Source organism: Phalacrocorax carbo, chromosome 9 (assembly GCF_963921805.1).
Source record: "Phalacrocorax carbo chromosome 9, bPhaCar2.1, whole genome shotgun sequence".
Taxonomy (NCBI): Eukaryota; Metazoa; Chordata; class Aves; order Suliformes; family Phalacrocoracidae; genus Phalacrocorax; species Phalacrocorax carbo.
The window spans coordinates 5,535,182-5,552,222 of NC_087521.1; the positions used below are offsets into that span (position 1 = coordinate 5,535,182).

Below are 17,041 nucleotides of genomic sequence, written 5' to 3' on the forward strand. Positions count from 1 at the left end.
GGGCGGGCGGGGGAGCGGCCCTTCCAGCACCCGGCCGCGGCCGCCCCTCGGCCCTTAAATCGCGTTTGGGGTCCGGGGCGTTGGGGGAAGGGTCTGCTTCTGGCCTCAGTGAGGCGGGATTTGCCGCCCGCGGTACGGGAGGAGGAGCAGGCGCCCCCGGCGCTTTCGGGCTGGGGCGATGTACGAGGGCAGCGCCGCGACAGAAATCCGTTGGTGTGCGAAGGGCCTGAATCGCCGCTGGCCGTTGCGTGTAGCTGAGCGCGTTAAGCGGCTCTGTACAGGTGCTCGTCGTCTGCGCTGGGAATGCTGCTTCCGTCCCCTTCTGCAGCTTAAAGAGGCTGGAATAAGGTTGTTCAGCAAGCTCTTGCCGCCGTAGCTCACGGGTCCTGGTGCGGCGGCGGCTGCGGCGGGTAGCCCCGGTACATTGGAGCTTAACTAGAGCCTCTAGTTCTTAGTGAAGTCCCTCAGTGGGAGGGTAATCGTCTGCAGCCCGGGGACTGCGGTCCCGGGAAGATGATGGTATATGGGGTTTTTTTGCTAGAAGTAACTTAAGAAAAAAACCTGGTTATTACACAGTAGTGTCTGCATCTGAAACTTTTACAGAGAGTCGCATCTCTGTTGGAAAAGATTTAGGCATAAAACCTTAAATGGTTGAAAAGCATTGTTGTTGGTAAACAAAGTTTTGTGGCCTGTCGTTACCATAAGCTGAAATTAAGTCGGATATTGGTGGTATAGATTTGGGGGGTGGGATGTGTTATAGAGTAACTGTATCACTACAACTGAAATTGAATATTTTAACCTTTTATTTTCTATTTTTTCCTCCTATACAGTTAGCAAATAAATACTGGGCTCCACATGTGAAGAAGAAGTTGTCTTTTGATTCAAAGGTAAATATTACTGGAATTGTGTTGGGGTGTAAAAGAACAAGGATCAACCGTTTTCTGATGTGCCAGTCTCCAATGGTGCTTATTTTATATAAGAATATAGGAGCCTGCTTGGGAGGCCAACAATTTCTTAACACACTGTAATTATAAATTGTTTGTTATGTATTTGTAGTTTATAAACATAGGCACTGTTAGGAAGGTGTGCAGTAGCAGCACAGTTCTTTTGTATGCTATTTGTTCAGTTTATTTTCGCCAAGAACTTCTGAAAGCAAAAGATTTTTGAGCATCTCTTTTGAGGTTAAAAGATGTTTGAGGAGGGGCTACTCTTAGAAATCAAAGAAGGATGAAAGGTGCAGGTATTACTGAACTGTGTGCTTCCTTCTAAAAGTTGGTTCAGAGAATTTTGATCAGACAACTTTAGTGTTGTTCTGGTGGATATGGGTGTTTTGAACATTTAAAATCTGGCCTGTGTTTGGTTTTGTGCTGGTTTTCTGTAGTGCAGGTTCTTAAATGTTAGGTTTCTTTCCCTTGTGGGTATTTGGCTAAATCTCCCTTTCTGGCCTCAGTTTAATCACTCACTCTGTAGTATTTGTGACGGTATTTGTCTGTGATTGTTAGAACTAGGATGTACATAAGCCGCTGAGTTGCATTTCTGTGTCATGATGTCAGAGAGTGCCTATTGCAACAGATAGTGCGGGTCCTTTCATTCTTGTTGGAAAAAAGGTAAAAGTGTCTGGATTTGGTTAAATGGCAGTTAAAAGAAAAATTGACAACAGATGACTGATGCAAACTTGACTCTTGAACACTGTTCTTTAAATTCAACAGTAAGCCAAAGATTAGCAGCAAACAGGTTTGCATATCTGATTGACTTTTGTATAAAAATCTCAGTGGGATGTAGGTTATTCCTCTAGAATATCTTGTATGAAGGTCCTATCAGTTCTCCATCATCGTGTGCTTTCTCCTAAGTGGATTCACTTTCTATGTGAGATGTATGTCTATGAAGCTTTTGGACTCTTCAGAGCTGAGACATAATTGTTGCAACACTTTTGATCAAACAGCAGTAAGCAGAGAGCATTTAATTCAGAGTAACTTTGAGTGCATAAAATACCTTAATGCATTTTGAATCACTTTATGAAGCATATAAAATTCTTAACCCCTTTTAAAAAATATTCTTTCTCATAGGTTATTGAAGATGTATATGCAAAAGAAATTGTCAGGTCGAAGTAAGTATACTAGTCACTTTCACTTATAGACAAGCATTACAACATTATCTGTATTGAAGTGGTTTCTAATGTTTTGCAGGACATTTTAAAATGCATTAACATGTTGAAAGCAGATGAAAATGATTTGAGTGCGTTTGAGTCACTTAATCATTATGGTATGTCAAAGTCTGAATGTGGCAGAGAGAAAGTTTGTGAGCTTGTAATCCTTAAATGTGATGATTGGACATAATATTGTTTGGTTCCTTGATCTGGTAGTCTGTTGTGTTTTATGTTGGTTCTGTTGTGGTGGTTAGAGAAGGCTGGTCCCTTCTTTTCTCACTAAGGTAGGTAAAGAAAAAATATCAGTTGAAGAGTGCTGCCTGAAACTTTTTGCTCTTTTCCTAGTTATTGTTACCAGATTTATAAACAGCCAGTCTCATTTAAGTAAACTGTAATTTTAGATGGGGGAGACAAGGAATTCAAGGTAAACTGCATTCTACAGGTGTGTGTATAGAAAGGAGTTGTAACCGTAGCTGTTTGGAGCTCTTCAGGGGAAGTTTGAGCTCTGGAGAGAATTCTGTTTATGATTCCTTTATGAAAGTAATCTAAGAATAGCCATACAGGATCAGAGCAAGCTTCCATTTCCAGTCACTAAGAGGAGAGACTATTACAAACTCATTAAATATATAGCCATAGTTTTCCAGAAGACACTCTCAGCTTCTAGCCGTTTATATCTTCAAGGCTGTTAGAAGTGGTGTCTTCATATCTAAAGGACCTAGATGGACTCTTTTTAACGTGAATTGGATTGCCTAATAAACCTGCATGAACTTTAGCTTCGACAGTGTTACAGCAGTTGCTTCTGATTTCACATGCTTGCTCTTACATGGAAATGGCGGGCAGAAATAATTCCTAGATGTTCCTTTAGGCTTTGTTATATAACAAAATAAGGGAAAATACAGCCATTTTCCATGCAGCTAAGATGTTTATGGGAGGCTGTCTTTCCTGTGCTAATTGGTTACTTTTTCCTTTTTAGGTTTGCTATTAGAAAGATAATGCTTCTTGAATTCAGGTAAGCTAATTAGATGAAATTTTAAGGTTTTTTTCATAGGAACCCATAAAGATGAGAAGCAAATGCAGGGCAGTAAGTCAGTTCGAAGGTAGTATGCTCACTTATTCCTACTTGCTAAAGTCTTAATCATGTACCTAGGAAAAATAAGTGAGGAGAGCGTAATTTGAGGAGGAAGTCATTTCATAAGCTTAAGTAATATATCAGAGTATCTTGTTTTATGAATCTGAATTTCTAGTGTAAGTGAAGCACTGAAGAAGAGAGTGTGAATGAAAGAGGTGAAAAACTTGGGTCTGTTATTTGTAATGTGTCATTAAGCCTTAAATCAGAACTCACCGAAGTCAGAGAAAGTTTTTGCATTAGTCTCTTACTACAAGAAAAGTAGGACAAACTTCCCCATTCCCTGCTTCTTTTTTAGAAAAGGCGGAAGAGAAAATGTAAGCTACAGTTTGGGGTTTAACACTAACAGATGGCATGCTGGTAGCATGACTTCTGGAACCTGTATGGCAGCAGTACCACGGAGTTAGAGGTTTTTAGCCTTTCTGTGAACGTTCTTAATGTTACCAGCCTGTAATGTAACTTTAGGACTTTCTGGTCTATAGCCCCACCTACTGCCATTTGTTCTGTAATGTAAGTCATCTTCTCTTTTCCCTCCATGTCCCCTTCCATCTGTCAAACTCTCCTGTCTTCACACACACGAGATTTTCCTGTCCTTCATTCTTGCTCACCTATGTTTATCTTCACTTGAGAGCACAACAGTATTTTTACTAAAACATATTGAAGTTTATTGGAGTTCCTGGGTGAAATGAAGTATGGAGTTCTATGGATATTGTGGGGTTGTTCCTGCTTCTGTTGGCAGATCCAGGATCTTGGGAAGCAGCACGTATTTCACTTCATATACGCCTATGAAGTTAATCACAGCTTTGTCTGAAGCTATGTGTTCTGGCTGAGCTCCAAGGAAGCAGAAATCCCTGTCTGACCATTACTGAGACTTCTGTTCCTGGTTACATACAACTTTTTTCTGCCTTTTTTCCCCCCCATCTTTGGTACTCATCTTATGTGAAATTATTTAGGTGGCTTACTGTAAGGTAGCAGAAAAGTAAGCTGTGGGAAAAAGTAAATAGGTAAAACCGAGTTCGCTCATGAGGGGCCAAATGAATGTCAGAGCTGACATTAAGAGGAAGGAATGAGTGAGCAGCTTCTTTAGGAAGAAACAAGACTTTCTGGTGGCAGTTGTTGAAGTGGCACGACATTCAAGTGCACCGTTGGATATGATGGATTTAGGGATGGCCTCCGCAGTAGTACCTATCCTGCATAGTTTCGGGAGGAATTTAAAGGAGGGAGGCAGTTAGTTTGTCCAAATAGCTTCTGACCTCTAAGATCTAATTTCAAGAGTTTCTTCTATGAGAAATGTGCCATATTAATGAAGAAGGAATGCTCTTTGCTGAGAAGCTGCTATTTTCCAGTGTTCAGTAATTTTTTTCTCACCTTTTGGAAAACAGTTAATCACTTCCCTAATGTTCAGTGCTTTTAGTCATACTGTAATGTAATACATTTATTGCCTTTGTATGATGGCAAGCAGAAAATGTCTAGATGATTCCTGATTTTTTTTTCATAAAAAAGGGTATTTAATAATAGAAATGCTGTTATACAGTAGTTGTCCTGTACATTGTATGCTAGGAAATGCTGCATGTGGCATTCTTTAGACAAGTGAAGGTGGTTTGTTTTTTTCCCCCCCCCCCCCCCTCTTTTTTGAAAATCAACATTAATTCATGTTCTGACTTTGTATTGAGCTGTGGATACTTGTTACATTTGAAAACCCTTTGGTGATTGTGTCTTCCTGATAAGAAACTCGTCTGTCTCTTGCAGCAGTTACTGAATCTAACAAGTTTTGCTGCAGTGACCTAGATGAGAGGTAACTTCAGGAACTACTCACAAACTATAAAGATGGCTTCAAGGGGAAGGAGGGAAAAAACCCCTATGGATAACTGCTCTTTCAAATGAGTGACAGATTATGTGGGTGGCAGCAGCTAATGAAGTATTCTTTGTCTCTTCACAGCCAGTACCTTGAAAATTATCTATGGATGAATTATTCTCCAGAGGTGTCCAGTAAGGCATATTTAATGTCAATCTGCTGTATGGTGAATGAGAAGTTCAGAGAGAATGTCCCTGCGTGGGAGGTAACCAATTTCAATTACAGCTAGAATTGACTTTGATCTATAAGTTGCAGCTTTTGTGGTGTGCTCACTTATACTGACAGAAGGTAGCAAAGCTTGTAGTGTTAAAAGTAAATGGTGCCTCAGATGGAATGTCTCATATGGTATTTTAAAGTGTGTGTTCTTTTTGGAGAGAACAGTGGATGGATGAAAAATCACCTTTTTCCTTCTGGTGCACGAGTCCTTTGTTCTGCTGTGTGATGCCTTTACATCATCATCAGCCTTTGCATTTTTGGCGCTTGACAAAAGTCTGGCATTTGCAGAGAAGTTCTTGCTCTGATATTGAAAGAAAAAAAGGATTTTTATATCTGTGGATATAAGAAGGCACCACTGGAAATCTGACATTTTATGCAGTAGTGTCTTGCTTAAAACCTGTAAATATGGTTTTGTAGCTTTCTTGCCTGAAATTTGATACTAAAAAAAATGTCTTATTCTGCTTCTGTTTGTACCGGGTTTTTTTTTTTAAATAATAATAGGTTCAGAAATAGAGTGTTTCTACAAACAGTCTGGTTCTCACAGGCCATCTCAACAACATGAGCCTCATTAGAAATTCTGTGCAAGCATTGTTTCAGAAGCATACTTACTCTGATTATAGTGCCATTACTTCAGTATTGTCAAAGCACAAAGGATTAGTAACTTGTGTATAAGATTTCCGTGCCTTTTTTTGTTCTGGCGTAGGTACTAGAAGCAAAATGGCAGGTGCGTGTTACTTTCCAAGGGGCTTAGTTAAATCTGTTATTTGGTACGTGGCTGCCCTTGTGGAGAAATAATTTTATCTCCACAATTATTCGGTTTAATTTGATGTTAATCTTTACCTGGCTGAGATACCTGAATGGGAGTTCCACAACTGTAATTAATCTCTGGTGGTTTTTACATGCTCACTTTTTGCAGATCACTAAACAGCTGCCGTAAGTTTTCACGAAAATCTATAAGTTCTCTTCTAACCTGTGTCATTTTACAGTAATTGTGTGTAATCACCAGTTGAGTGTTCCCACAGCACAATCCACTCCACTTGTTCAGCATCACCTGTGTTAGACCACGCAGAAGGCAGTAGTACCACTACGAGCATTCCCATAGTGTGAGGATCCCTGGTCAGGAGGATATCATTAGTCTGTTTTGTGCTGCCTGATCAGAATAAATGAAAAGGAGAAAAATGAGTCCTTCCTTTTATAGATTTAAATGGATTTAGAGAAATTAAGCTATGTTATGTGAATGAAGATTGAAATGATTTGTATCAACCTGACTTGAAATCACCTTCCTCTTCTATTACTAGACATTCAAAAAAAAGCCAGAACACTTTCCCTTCTTTTTCAAATGCATATTGGAAGCATCGCTGGTTGAAAATGACAGTGAATACTCTCTGCATGAACAGACAGTCCTGCTGCTTTTCCTTGATCACTGCTTCAATAGTTTGGTATGTTAAATTAACTGTAATACTTGCCGTGTGTTTATGCTGTTCTGTGTTATTAGGAGTTTAGTTTGAGCAATTTCTTCTTACGAGACAGATAAAGCAAAATTCCCTTTTAAAGTGGAAGATGGTACTGGAGGGATTTTACCCCTCTTTATGACTCTTGCTTTATCTCTCTCACAATGTTTGCTTTTCTTTGACACAAGGTCATAAAAGACTTGAAATTGGAGGATGGGTACTTACTGCAATTTAAGGGCACATATTCAGACTTATTTTAAATGGTGCTTAAAAATATGTATTTATATTTGAAAAGGTGCTTTTTACTTAAAAGCAGATTACTTACTACTGTGCTCTTCTTAGTTTGGCTAGGAAATTGCACAAAATTATTTCCATTAGCTATTGAGAAGGACAGTAATTTTTTCACTTTTGAAAACAGGTTTAGATATTTCTATCCTCACTTCTCTTGAGTTAGTTTTAAGAAAGCATTGGACCAAGTTGTGTTCTCTATCTATAGTGAAAACACAGTTATAGATCCTAATTAGCAAGTGTGGAAAATAATTTACAATTATCTGTTATATAAAACAGCACTCTTACCTGTCTTGCTACTGGGCTGCTGCTTCTCTTACATTGCACACAGGATGCATCAGTCAAAATCAGGGTCTGCAAAAGCGGAGAACAAAATAGTGTTTCACAGACACAACAATTTAGAAAGTGTGTGATTTCATTTTGGAATTAGGAATGATTATGGGAGCCACTGATCATCACGAACCTTATGTGTACTGATTATTGAGGCAGTATTTTTCTGTAGCAGCCATGGTGCAACGGATCTTCATTTTGAAGGAGGGTTTCATAGTAACTATGGAATCTTGCTTGCAGAGCATGTTCCTCATACAACATGATATGGAAGCCAGTAAAAAAGTACTTGTGAAAGCATACTGCTATTAGAAGCTGCACTTCTTTGTGAAATGCAGAACAGGATAGTCACAGTAGTGTTTTAAGTAAGGAACACTGAAGCGTGAAGTTTCAGAATGCTGAGAATGGAGTGTTTGTCCATGAAGAGACATTTAAGATATTATTGGAGGTTTTTCAGTAGTTCAGGAAAGAAATAAAACTTTGTGGATCCAGATCACAGGCAGAGTTGGAGAGAGAACATTTGAAAAACAGTTGAAGTGAATTGTAGAGAAAATTAGTTAGTTCAGATGATGGGAAGAGTGTAGATGAAGTGGGAAAAAATTGATAAAGGAGGGGCTTGAGGAGAGAAAGAACAGAGTAAAAACAGAGAAGGCACAGGAGGAAAATTCAGTTCAAGAACAAGAAGTGACTGAAGAAGGAACATCAGTTCTCATCAGCTTCTATGGATGGGGCCCCTCCTGAAATATTAACATGGATTCTGTCAGTTCTTAAGAACCTAAAACGCAGAAGTCATTGACAGTTTTAAGTGTTACTGGGTAGGGGTATTGTGCAGTTTCCTGTTAGAAGATTGTGAAATCTAATATGGCAACACGTATGTTTTTGTCAGATGATAATGTGCATTGATGTATTTTGTAAGACAGGCACATCAGAAAACATAAGAATTTTAAAAAACCAAACATTTTCTGTCTGTAACTTTCTAACAGGAAGTGGATCTGATCAGAGGTCAGGTGCAGCAGCTCATTTCCTTACCAATGTGGATGGCTCTACAACCTGTAAGCATAACACTGTAAACTGGCGAAGTAATCTTCTAAGCATTATCCAAGTCCTGTAAAGTGAATTTGCATGGAATACTGTTATGGAAGCCTATATTTAAGGCTGCCTGCTTTGCTATGGAATTACATTTTTGTGTGCTTGGTATAATTCTCTTTACTGTTTTGCAAATTTCCGTGTAATTGTAATTATTAATTAATTATGTAATTTTTCATAGAACTAAGCTTTGTGCCTTATAGCTTCTTCAAGCTATAATTTGTAGACAAGGCCGTGAGATGACAGGCACTGGGGAATGGAGTGGACATCTAGCCATGGTTAGACTCTGGCAGTATTACCTTGTTGTTTTACAGTGATACTTACTGAGATTAGTCCAAGACAGCTATTTATTTCAGTTTGCTACATATTTTTTCTTTTTTAATAAGAACACTGCATTGCTTTTTTAGCTCATGTGAAAGCAAGGGTTCTTGTTGACTGAATAACATTTTAACATTTCAGAAACGGCTGGAACAAGAGCTGAAAAAGACACCAAAACTAAGAAAATTCTGGAATCTAATTAAGAAAAATGATGAGAAAATGGATGAGGAGGCAAGAATGCGGTGTGTTACAGAAACCTTTTTCCCTGTTAAATCCAAAGCCCTTAATGCATTTTCATTGTGTTTCAGATAAAACAAATTGTTTCAATTAAAAAAAAAAAAAAAGTGTTTTCTAAAGAAACTGTGGAAGTGGCAAAGAAGGCTTGACTGTACGTGGTCTCCTGGAAACTATTTTGTTTTCCAGTGGTCTTTATGCAAAATACCTTTATAGTGCTCTAATTTTGATCAGTGAATTTGAGACACCAAACTTTAGAGCTATAGGATAAAAGCCGTAAGAGAATATTCATGTAGTTGCTTGTATTTTTTTCATGACCTTTAGAAATCGCTTAGCTCTTAAGCAAATAACTTACACAAATTTATTCAATACTTGCATGTTTCTCAGCAAAGTTACATGTTCCAGTACTTCTGTGTTGCAATGTGGTAAGGTGTAGGTGGTGACATACTTCTCTCTGACTCAGTAGAAGCATGGCTTGTTAATCAGTTCTGTGCCTAAAAATGTAGACTGCTAATCTGACTGCCTGAGTGCAGAGGGAAGAGTTACCATCTAAACAGTTTAAGTCGTTTCAAGGGAACCTGCTACCATTATATACATTTTAAAGCAGCTAACTTTGTATTAGTGAAAGATACGATGTGCTTCTAGTCTGCATTTAAGGCATATTAATGCTTTTGTCATATGTCTGATTTCAGAGCATACCAGGAGAGAAGATTTCTGTCACAGCTCATTCAGAAATTCATTTCTGTGCTAAAATCAATCCCTGTCTCAGGTACCTGTTCTTATGTTACTTTGTTATCTGGTAATCTGTCTTAAATTCTTTCTTGTTGCTGAAGCACTACTCCTTAGGATACCAGCCTGAGGTTGGAGACCTTATCTGGATGGGGTTTTAGTGGAATACTCCATGTCAAAATTAGTATTCAAATCCGTATTTGCTTTAAAAATGAAATAGCAGAAAGCTACTTCAAACCTCTTCTCCTTCTGTTCAGTATGGTCTTAATAAAAAAAAATATTTCTGGGTACTGAAATTCTTTATTGTGTGCTTACAGCCGCCTTACAGCATTAAAGCATTTCATGCATACCTAGGTGCCATGTAAAACAGGTGGTATAAATGCATATCGTAAGGCTTTTCTGTCAGTGCCGTTGATTTACAGTGAGAACAAAAGCCTAAGTGAAGTGAAATTCTGTAGACTTGACTGCTCTTGATTTATAAGTCATTGTGACAAGAAAAATTATATGCTTGCCTGATTTAGAAAGAAAAAGTGTTTGTACAAGAAGGTGTTAGCCTTTTGACAAAAAAGGCTTATTATGCTCTAAGTACAGCGCAATTTGGGTGAGATCACTTCCTCGAGTTCTGCTTCTGCTCTTAAACTCTTAGCAAGCTTCAGCTCTTAAGTGAGCTGTAAGGAGAAATTCTATGTGTTGTGGCTTCCTCAGAAAGGATACCTATGCCCTCTGTTTTCCCAGTTACACAAGACCTGTTTGGGAAGGTTTACATTAACAGTTCTTTGGAGGCTTTAGGAAGTAGGTGTTCATCAAAGCAGACTTAGTGTTGTGTTTTGACATATTCTAAAGGCTCCTTAGTAGTCATGACTGAGTACCTTTGAATATTGTCATGGCTGTTTGCACACACCTTGGTTGCAGGTTTTAAATAGGTATTTTTGAGTACCCAGAGTTAAAAGTTCTTATGAAGCTAAGTGGGCCATTGGTATCTTGTACAAGTGAGCATTTGTGCATGTCACATCGGTTGTTTTTTTTCAGAGTGGATAAAATCACTCCTGAAACTCTGGTTCCAGTACTTATATCCAAAAATTTTCTAGTTTGCAATGGAAGAAAGGATTGTTTCAGAAAAAGAGAAGAATGTGCTACTTAATTTTTTCATCTTGTTAAAAGCTAATACTGATGTATTAGTAGCTCTTATTAAATTTTTAAAGAATAGTTCAAGTACATATATATTCTGGTGTGGATCAATTGCAAAAAAAAATATTTTTTTTTCTGCCTAGGTCCTATTTCCATGGACAAAGTTCATTATTGTGAGAGATTCATTGAACTCATGCTAGATCTTGAGGTAAGTTATCAAATTGTTTCAGCCTGTTTCCAGGTGTACTTTTCTAGGTTTTAAATGCATAAAGACGTTATTACAGCCTTACTCCAGTTAGCAGGTGGTTATGTCACAGTTGTGCATTTCACTGCTTAATAGTGGTTTTTCATCCATATTCTGGTTTTGGTTGGGATAGAGTTAATTTTCTTCCTAGTAGCTGGTATAGTGCTGTGTTTTTGATTTAGGATGACAATAACGTTGATAACACACTGATGTTTTAGTCACCGCTGAGCAGGGCTTACACAGAGTCAAGGCCTTTTCCTGCCTCTCACCCCACCCCAGCAGCGAGGTGCTGGGGGTGCACAAGGAGCTGGGAGGGGGCACGGCCGGGGCAGCTGACCCCAACTGACCCAGGGGATATCCCACACCTTATGATGTCATGCTCAGCCTATAAACTAGGGAAAAGCTGGCCATAATAGGTCACCTAAAGTACCTTTTGTGTTATAGGGGATAATCCCAGAAAATGTCAGTAGTTCTGAAATGCAAACTACTTCTATTTCACTAGTATTCATTATTTAGAAGCTACAGTTCTGGTGATGTAGGTCTGTTACAGAATAATAGGAGGCCGAGCAAGGTTTTGTGAAATTTTTCAGCGGGCACTGAGGAAGTGGGACAATTCGAAGCTTCACAGTACCAGAATTAAAAATAGAAGACATTTACAATTTCCGACATGTAGCAATTTATTTAAAATAACTTCAGATTTAGAAGACAATCTGAAATAAGTTTTCTGAAACAGTAAGCAGAGGGAATTTTAAAATGGCTTGATCTTGAACTCATACCAGCTAACTGTCCTCTGCTAAATCACTTAAGTAGCCTGTGCTTGTAGTTGCAATAGAACGAATTATTTAAATTACAGCTTGTAGTCTTATGGATGTAATAGATTCTCATAAGACAAAATATGTATTTGAAGTTAAACTTAAGTCTGGCTGTTAGCCAGAATGCTTAGAGGCAGTATGCATAATGTTCTCGCTAGGTGTCACAGGAACATTAGAATTCAGACAGTTTATGAAGCCTGTTTAAATGACTGGAAGAAACAAATGAGAAATTAGCTGTAAATCCAAGTCTTTTTGCCTTGGTAGCACATACTGTGTTAATGGGCTCGTTTTACCCACATCAAGGCCTTTTTCAGAATATTTCTTTCATATTACAGCATATGGGCTGCCATCAAAACTTGGTGATTTGATAATTTGAAAGGAATGATTCCATGGAAAGTTCTTATGGGTTTCTGGGTTTGGTTTTTTGTAATTATTGTGCAGGGCAATTAACATTTTCTACTACAGATTCTTCTATTTTCTTGACCTTAGTTCTGAACGGCATGTTGATGCTTTCTGGCTTACTAAATTCAGCGTGTAGATTCCACTGAGAACAGCTCATTTTTCTCTTGAATCGTTGAGGTGTACTGCTGTATGCTGTTGAACAGTTCTGACATGTGGCAGCTTGAGCTATTTACTTTGAGAAGACATTATCTCTGTTCTGTTTATAAAAAGCTTTTATAGGTTTTTAATTAACATTTGAAATATTCTTACACCTAATTTGAGTATCTTACAAAGAATAGGGGATACCATACCATATTTAGAAGAAACAGTTTGCAGTCCTGAGAAAGGCAAGCTTAAAATTAATGAAATGAGTATAGCAAACAAACATTTAAAACAGTGTTGCAGCAGTTTGACATATCTTTTATAGCATACGGTCATTATGTAGATGCTTACTAGTAGAATAATTGCTTTATTTAGTTTACTGTTATTACTGCCAGGATGCAATCTCAGTAGTGGCAAGTTTGTGCTGTGCTCCCAGTCCTATGAAAGGCTGCGTTCATAGCAGCCTACCTGCGTAAAGCCAATGTCTTGGTGTACATAAATGCTGCTTTAATATGAAAAACTCTGTTAGGGTATTAGATATGTAAATAACTGTGCAGCAATCTATCTTGATATGCCTTCTTGAAATTGAAAATTCTGAGACGCCAGGATTTCTTACTTTTTGAAGAATTGCTTGTACTAACGTGAGGTGGTTTACCACAGGCTTTGCTTCCCACACGGCGCTGGTTTAATACAGTGTTGGATGACTCCCATCTTGTTGTTCACTGTTACCTGTCCAGTCTTGCTAAAAGAGAGAAGGAGGGTCATCTCTTCTGCCAGGTGAGGTACAAAATTGTTGAAAACAACTTTCTCCTTCTGATGCAGTTCTGAATATTGCAATTATTTTGTTTTATATCTGTTAAGACAGGTTTTTGTGATGGATGCAAACTACATGTTTATTTAAATCCATCAGACAGTAGTTCGTTCTTACCTGTACCTATGTGTGTGACTGCTCTTACATTTCTGGCTCTGTTTTTGAACAGTTCTTAAACGTACAACCTAGAAAACAGTGCAGCTTCTGGCATTCTTTACCCCACATATAGCGGAAGTTGTCACCAATGCATTCTTCTGTGCTTTTGTTTTGACCTCAGACCGTTCTACAGGGCAGCTCTTTTTTCACTCAGTCATAGACAGTATATTGTTTTTTATGGCAGGATCAGAAGATCTCTCCTCTGTCCTGCATCTCAGCTGCTTTTCCTGCTGCTTGCTGTCCCCCATCTCTGGCATTTGTTCAGTTTCTCTGAGGGTCAATGTTGATGGAACACAAAGCCAGCAGCACATCTGAATAATTTTCTTCCGAGTTAAATAATCTCACTGAAAGGTAGGATGAATTCCAGAGCTAGTGTCAGAGAGGGCAGGAGGGAGCAAGAGCTCTCCCTTTTCATAGCAGCAAGCCATAACTTGGGTTCAGTGTCTCAGTGAACCTCTGGCTAGGTCACTTTAGTGCCCTTAGTTGCAGTTTCAAGTCCTAATATGTAAAAGAAACTGCACTGGTTGTGGGCTGTGCTGTAATTTCTATGGTTTTGTAGGTTAGATACCTAAACAAATTTACTTTGTGTATCAGCCAAGTATAAATTTAGATACCGCTCCTTAGTCCCATTTCCTCAAGAACTTTGAGGAGCTCTTGTTTGTGCATGGTGTCCAGATTTAAACTGTGTTTTTGTTTGTGGTAGGGTGTCTCTTATTGTTAATCCACTAATTTGTATGGATGATGTCTCAGCTTTTAGATATGCTCAAATTCTACACTGGCTTTGAAATCAATGATCAGACTGGAAATGCTTTGACAGAGAATGAGATGACAACAATTCACTATGACAGAATTACTTCTTTACAGGTAGGTAAACAGCAAGTGCTTATGGAGGGGAGAGGATTTGGTGTTGTTTTAGTCTAATTTGCATCTGGAATAGGCATTAAGTTACTTCCAAAAGCAAACCCCTTATTTTTCCTGTTGAGTTACAGGAATAGTTATAACCTGACTTTCCATACTATATTGGAGACACTAATGCTTCAGTGTTATGTATTATTTAGTCACAGTCACATACGCTGTAGCAGAACACCACCACTCTTGATTTGATATTGTTGAGATGAACTGCTCCCGTTAAATCTATTCAAAAGGAAAAAGTGCGTGCTGTAGGAACCTAACTTACGATTATGCAGTAGGTGGCACCATTTCTTCAAGATGAGTACACACATTTGGTAGCAATAGTGGTCTCTTGTATATAAGAGACAAAATAAAAATTCACATTACTTGTAGTCATATAGTTACACTTTTCAGAATTCTTCCCTTCAGTTTTAACAAAAAAACTCAAGGAAGCATGGTTAAATGAAATTTGTTCCTTGCTTTTCTTAGTTGTTTGCAAGGCTACACGTCTGCCCCATTACGTATTATTTTAATGATAGAACAAATGCTGATAGGAGAGTGTATGAAAAAGATACTGTGTCGGAAGCACAGGAGTGACCAATATGTGATGCTAACTAAGAAAACTGGATTTCCCCTGGTTTTTGTTACTATCTTGGTAGTGTCTATAGGGTGCTACTTGTTACGAACCAGAAAAAGCTATCCTTTTGTGTATATATTTGTGTTGTTATTGTTTCGTTAATGTGCTTACATTCAGATTTTGGGTGTGGGTCTTTTGTAGAGAGCAGCATTTGCACATTTCCCGGAGTTGTATGACTTCGCACTCTCAAATGTAGCTGCAGTAGATACTCGTGATTCATTGGTGAAGTTATTTGGACCCCTTAGGTAAGTTATCAAAGTGAAAATTAACATGAAATTGATATTCTTTGTTCTCAGTATGTTTTAATGGAACAAATTTCTAGCCTTTTTTCTTTCTGACTTCTCATGTGACCTCTCAGGTCTTTCTGACTTGCCATGGTGCCTTTACATCTGCCGAAGTAGGGAGACGGAGAGTTTGCATCCACTAGTAGTGAAGTACTAGAATCCCAGTATAAGAAAAATACCTTTATTTTCCTTTTTTTAATGAACATGAGAGTGCTAATTGTCTGGAAAATAGCTAGCTGCTTAAAGTAGTTGTAGCAGTAATTAACTTACAGTAGTTAACCTCTAACTTTTTAAATTTAGCTTGTTTTACTCTTCTGTGCAAAAACTACAACAGAAATCATAAAAGTACACGCTGTATTTACTGTATTGTAAATGCTGTGATTGAAAGGATAACAGTCTGTATTTTGACAAAGGCAGTGTGTGCTCTGCTGTTTGGTTTTGTTTTCAGGTACATGTCTTGAAACAATAAAAAATATTCACACCTTGCTGTTTATTGTGGATGAGTGGTTCAGCTTACACCTGTGGCTGAACACACTTCACCTATGGAAGTGCTCTAGAGCACTTTGTAACAATTCGGAAAATAAATATTTTAAATATCTCAAACTTCTCTTAAAATACTGATCTGTAATTGTACCTCTGAAATTTGTAGTTGGATTTTTTTTTTAAGAAAAAAAAGGCTGTGGTCAGTGCTGGGTAGTGTCAGTGCAAGTGACGCAAGGCTTTTCCCTTCTGCTGTGCAGCTCAAACGTTCTCCATCAGGTGGCGTCATACCTGTGCCTGCTGCCGCCCCTCCCCGACGGGCAGGACTCGGCCCACGAGAAGGAGTTTCTGCTGGAGTTGCTGGTAAAACCGTAATTAACGTCACTTGCATTTTCTCTTTCGTGAACTCAAGACCTAGCTAAACCTAACAACCACACTGTAGTAAAGTAAAAGTAACCATTTAGGACCTTTTGCTGAACCACCCGTGAACCGTAGCAGTGTTACAGCAGTAAACTGCACACCGAGGTGGGGTTTCAAACCATACAAATTAAGTGTTTGAAAATGTTTGTTTATAAGTGTAGTTTCCGTGAGAAGCTAGAGTTATGTGTGTGTTTGGTATAATTGTAAAGGTTAATAAGCAGAGTCTCACCAGCAGTTTTGAGTTCTGGAAAAGTTGTGTTCTTTATGTATTAACCTGTTTGTCCCCTTTAAAAACGAAAAATCTGCTAAAGTAGAGGTCTAGGTATTCAATACTTACTTGGTTCCTCAAGCCTATTTGAAATACTACTTGATGTGCATCATGTGTTTTTTTTGGATGTTCGGTGTATAACGATACTACTGTAGGCTTCTAATTTGATATCAGTATTAGAATAGCATAGCTGTTTTTTAAAATCTTCTTCATAGGCTTATTTTGTGGTTGTTGATTTCTCCAAAAATCATTCACATAATTTCCTAAGGTTTAGATGGCAGTAATATGATGCTTACGGATGCAATGGAAAGATATTTGTTCAGATGACATATTGTAGTATTGGATGGATTTTTTTTTTTTTCTCCCAGAGAGGGAATTAAGACTAGCTGTTGCTGAATGAGCAGTGTTAGTTAGCTAGTGACCATAGGTTTAATGGAAAGCAAATGCAATTTCATTTGAAGTTGATTCTCTGCTATGCCTTGGCTGAATATTTTCAGTTCTGTTGTGCCATTTTTGGTTAGCTGAGTAGCCAGGTGATTGACTGTAGTACTATGACCGATGGTTGGACTACGTGTTTGTTCATCTTTTGAT

General features: G+C 38.3%; 1 protein-coding gene across 1 annotated transcript in view; it reads left to right on the top strand.

Moving 5' to 3' along the window:
* The window catches only part of AQR (aquarius intron-binding spliceosomal factor), a 57,790-nt gene that overhangs the window by 189 nt on the left and 40,560 nt on the right, over positions 1–17,041 (top strand). Inside the window, exons 2-14 of the mRNA XM_064460174.1 lie at positions 831–887; positions 2,067–2,107; positions 3,120–3,155; positions 5,212–5,332; positions 6,642–6,782; positions 8,393–8,461; positions 8,955–9,055; positions 9,740–9,816; positions 11,048–11,112; positions 13,164–13,280; positions 14,221–14,334; positions 15,140–15,243; positions 16,023–16,125. Coding sequence (XP_064316244.1) covers positions 831–887; positions 2,067–2,107; positions 3,120–3,155; positions 5,212–5,332; positions 6,642–6,782; positions 8,393–8,461; positions 8,955–9,055; positions 9,740–9,816; positions 11,048–11,112; positions 13,164–13,280; positions 14,221–14,334; positions 15,140–15,243; positions 16,023–16,125 — 1,146 coding nt within the window. The remainder of the gene's footprint in view (positions 1–830; positions 888–2,066; positions 2,108–3,119; positions 3,156–5,211; positions 5,333–6,641; positions 6,783–8,392; positions 8,462–8,954; positions 9,056–9,739; positions 9,817–11,047; positions 11,113–13,163; positions 13,281–14,220; positions 14,335–15,139; positions 15,244–16,022; positions 16,126–17,041) is intronic.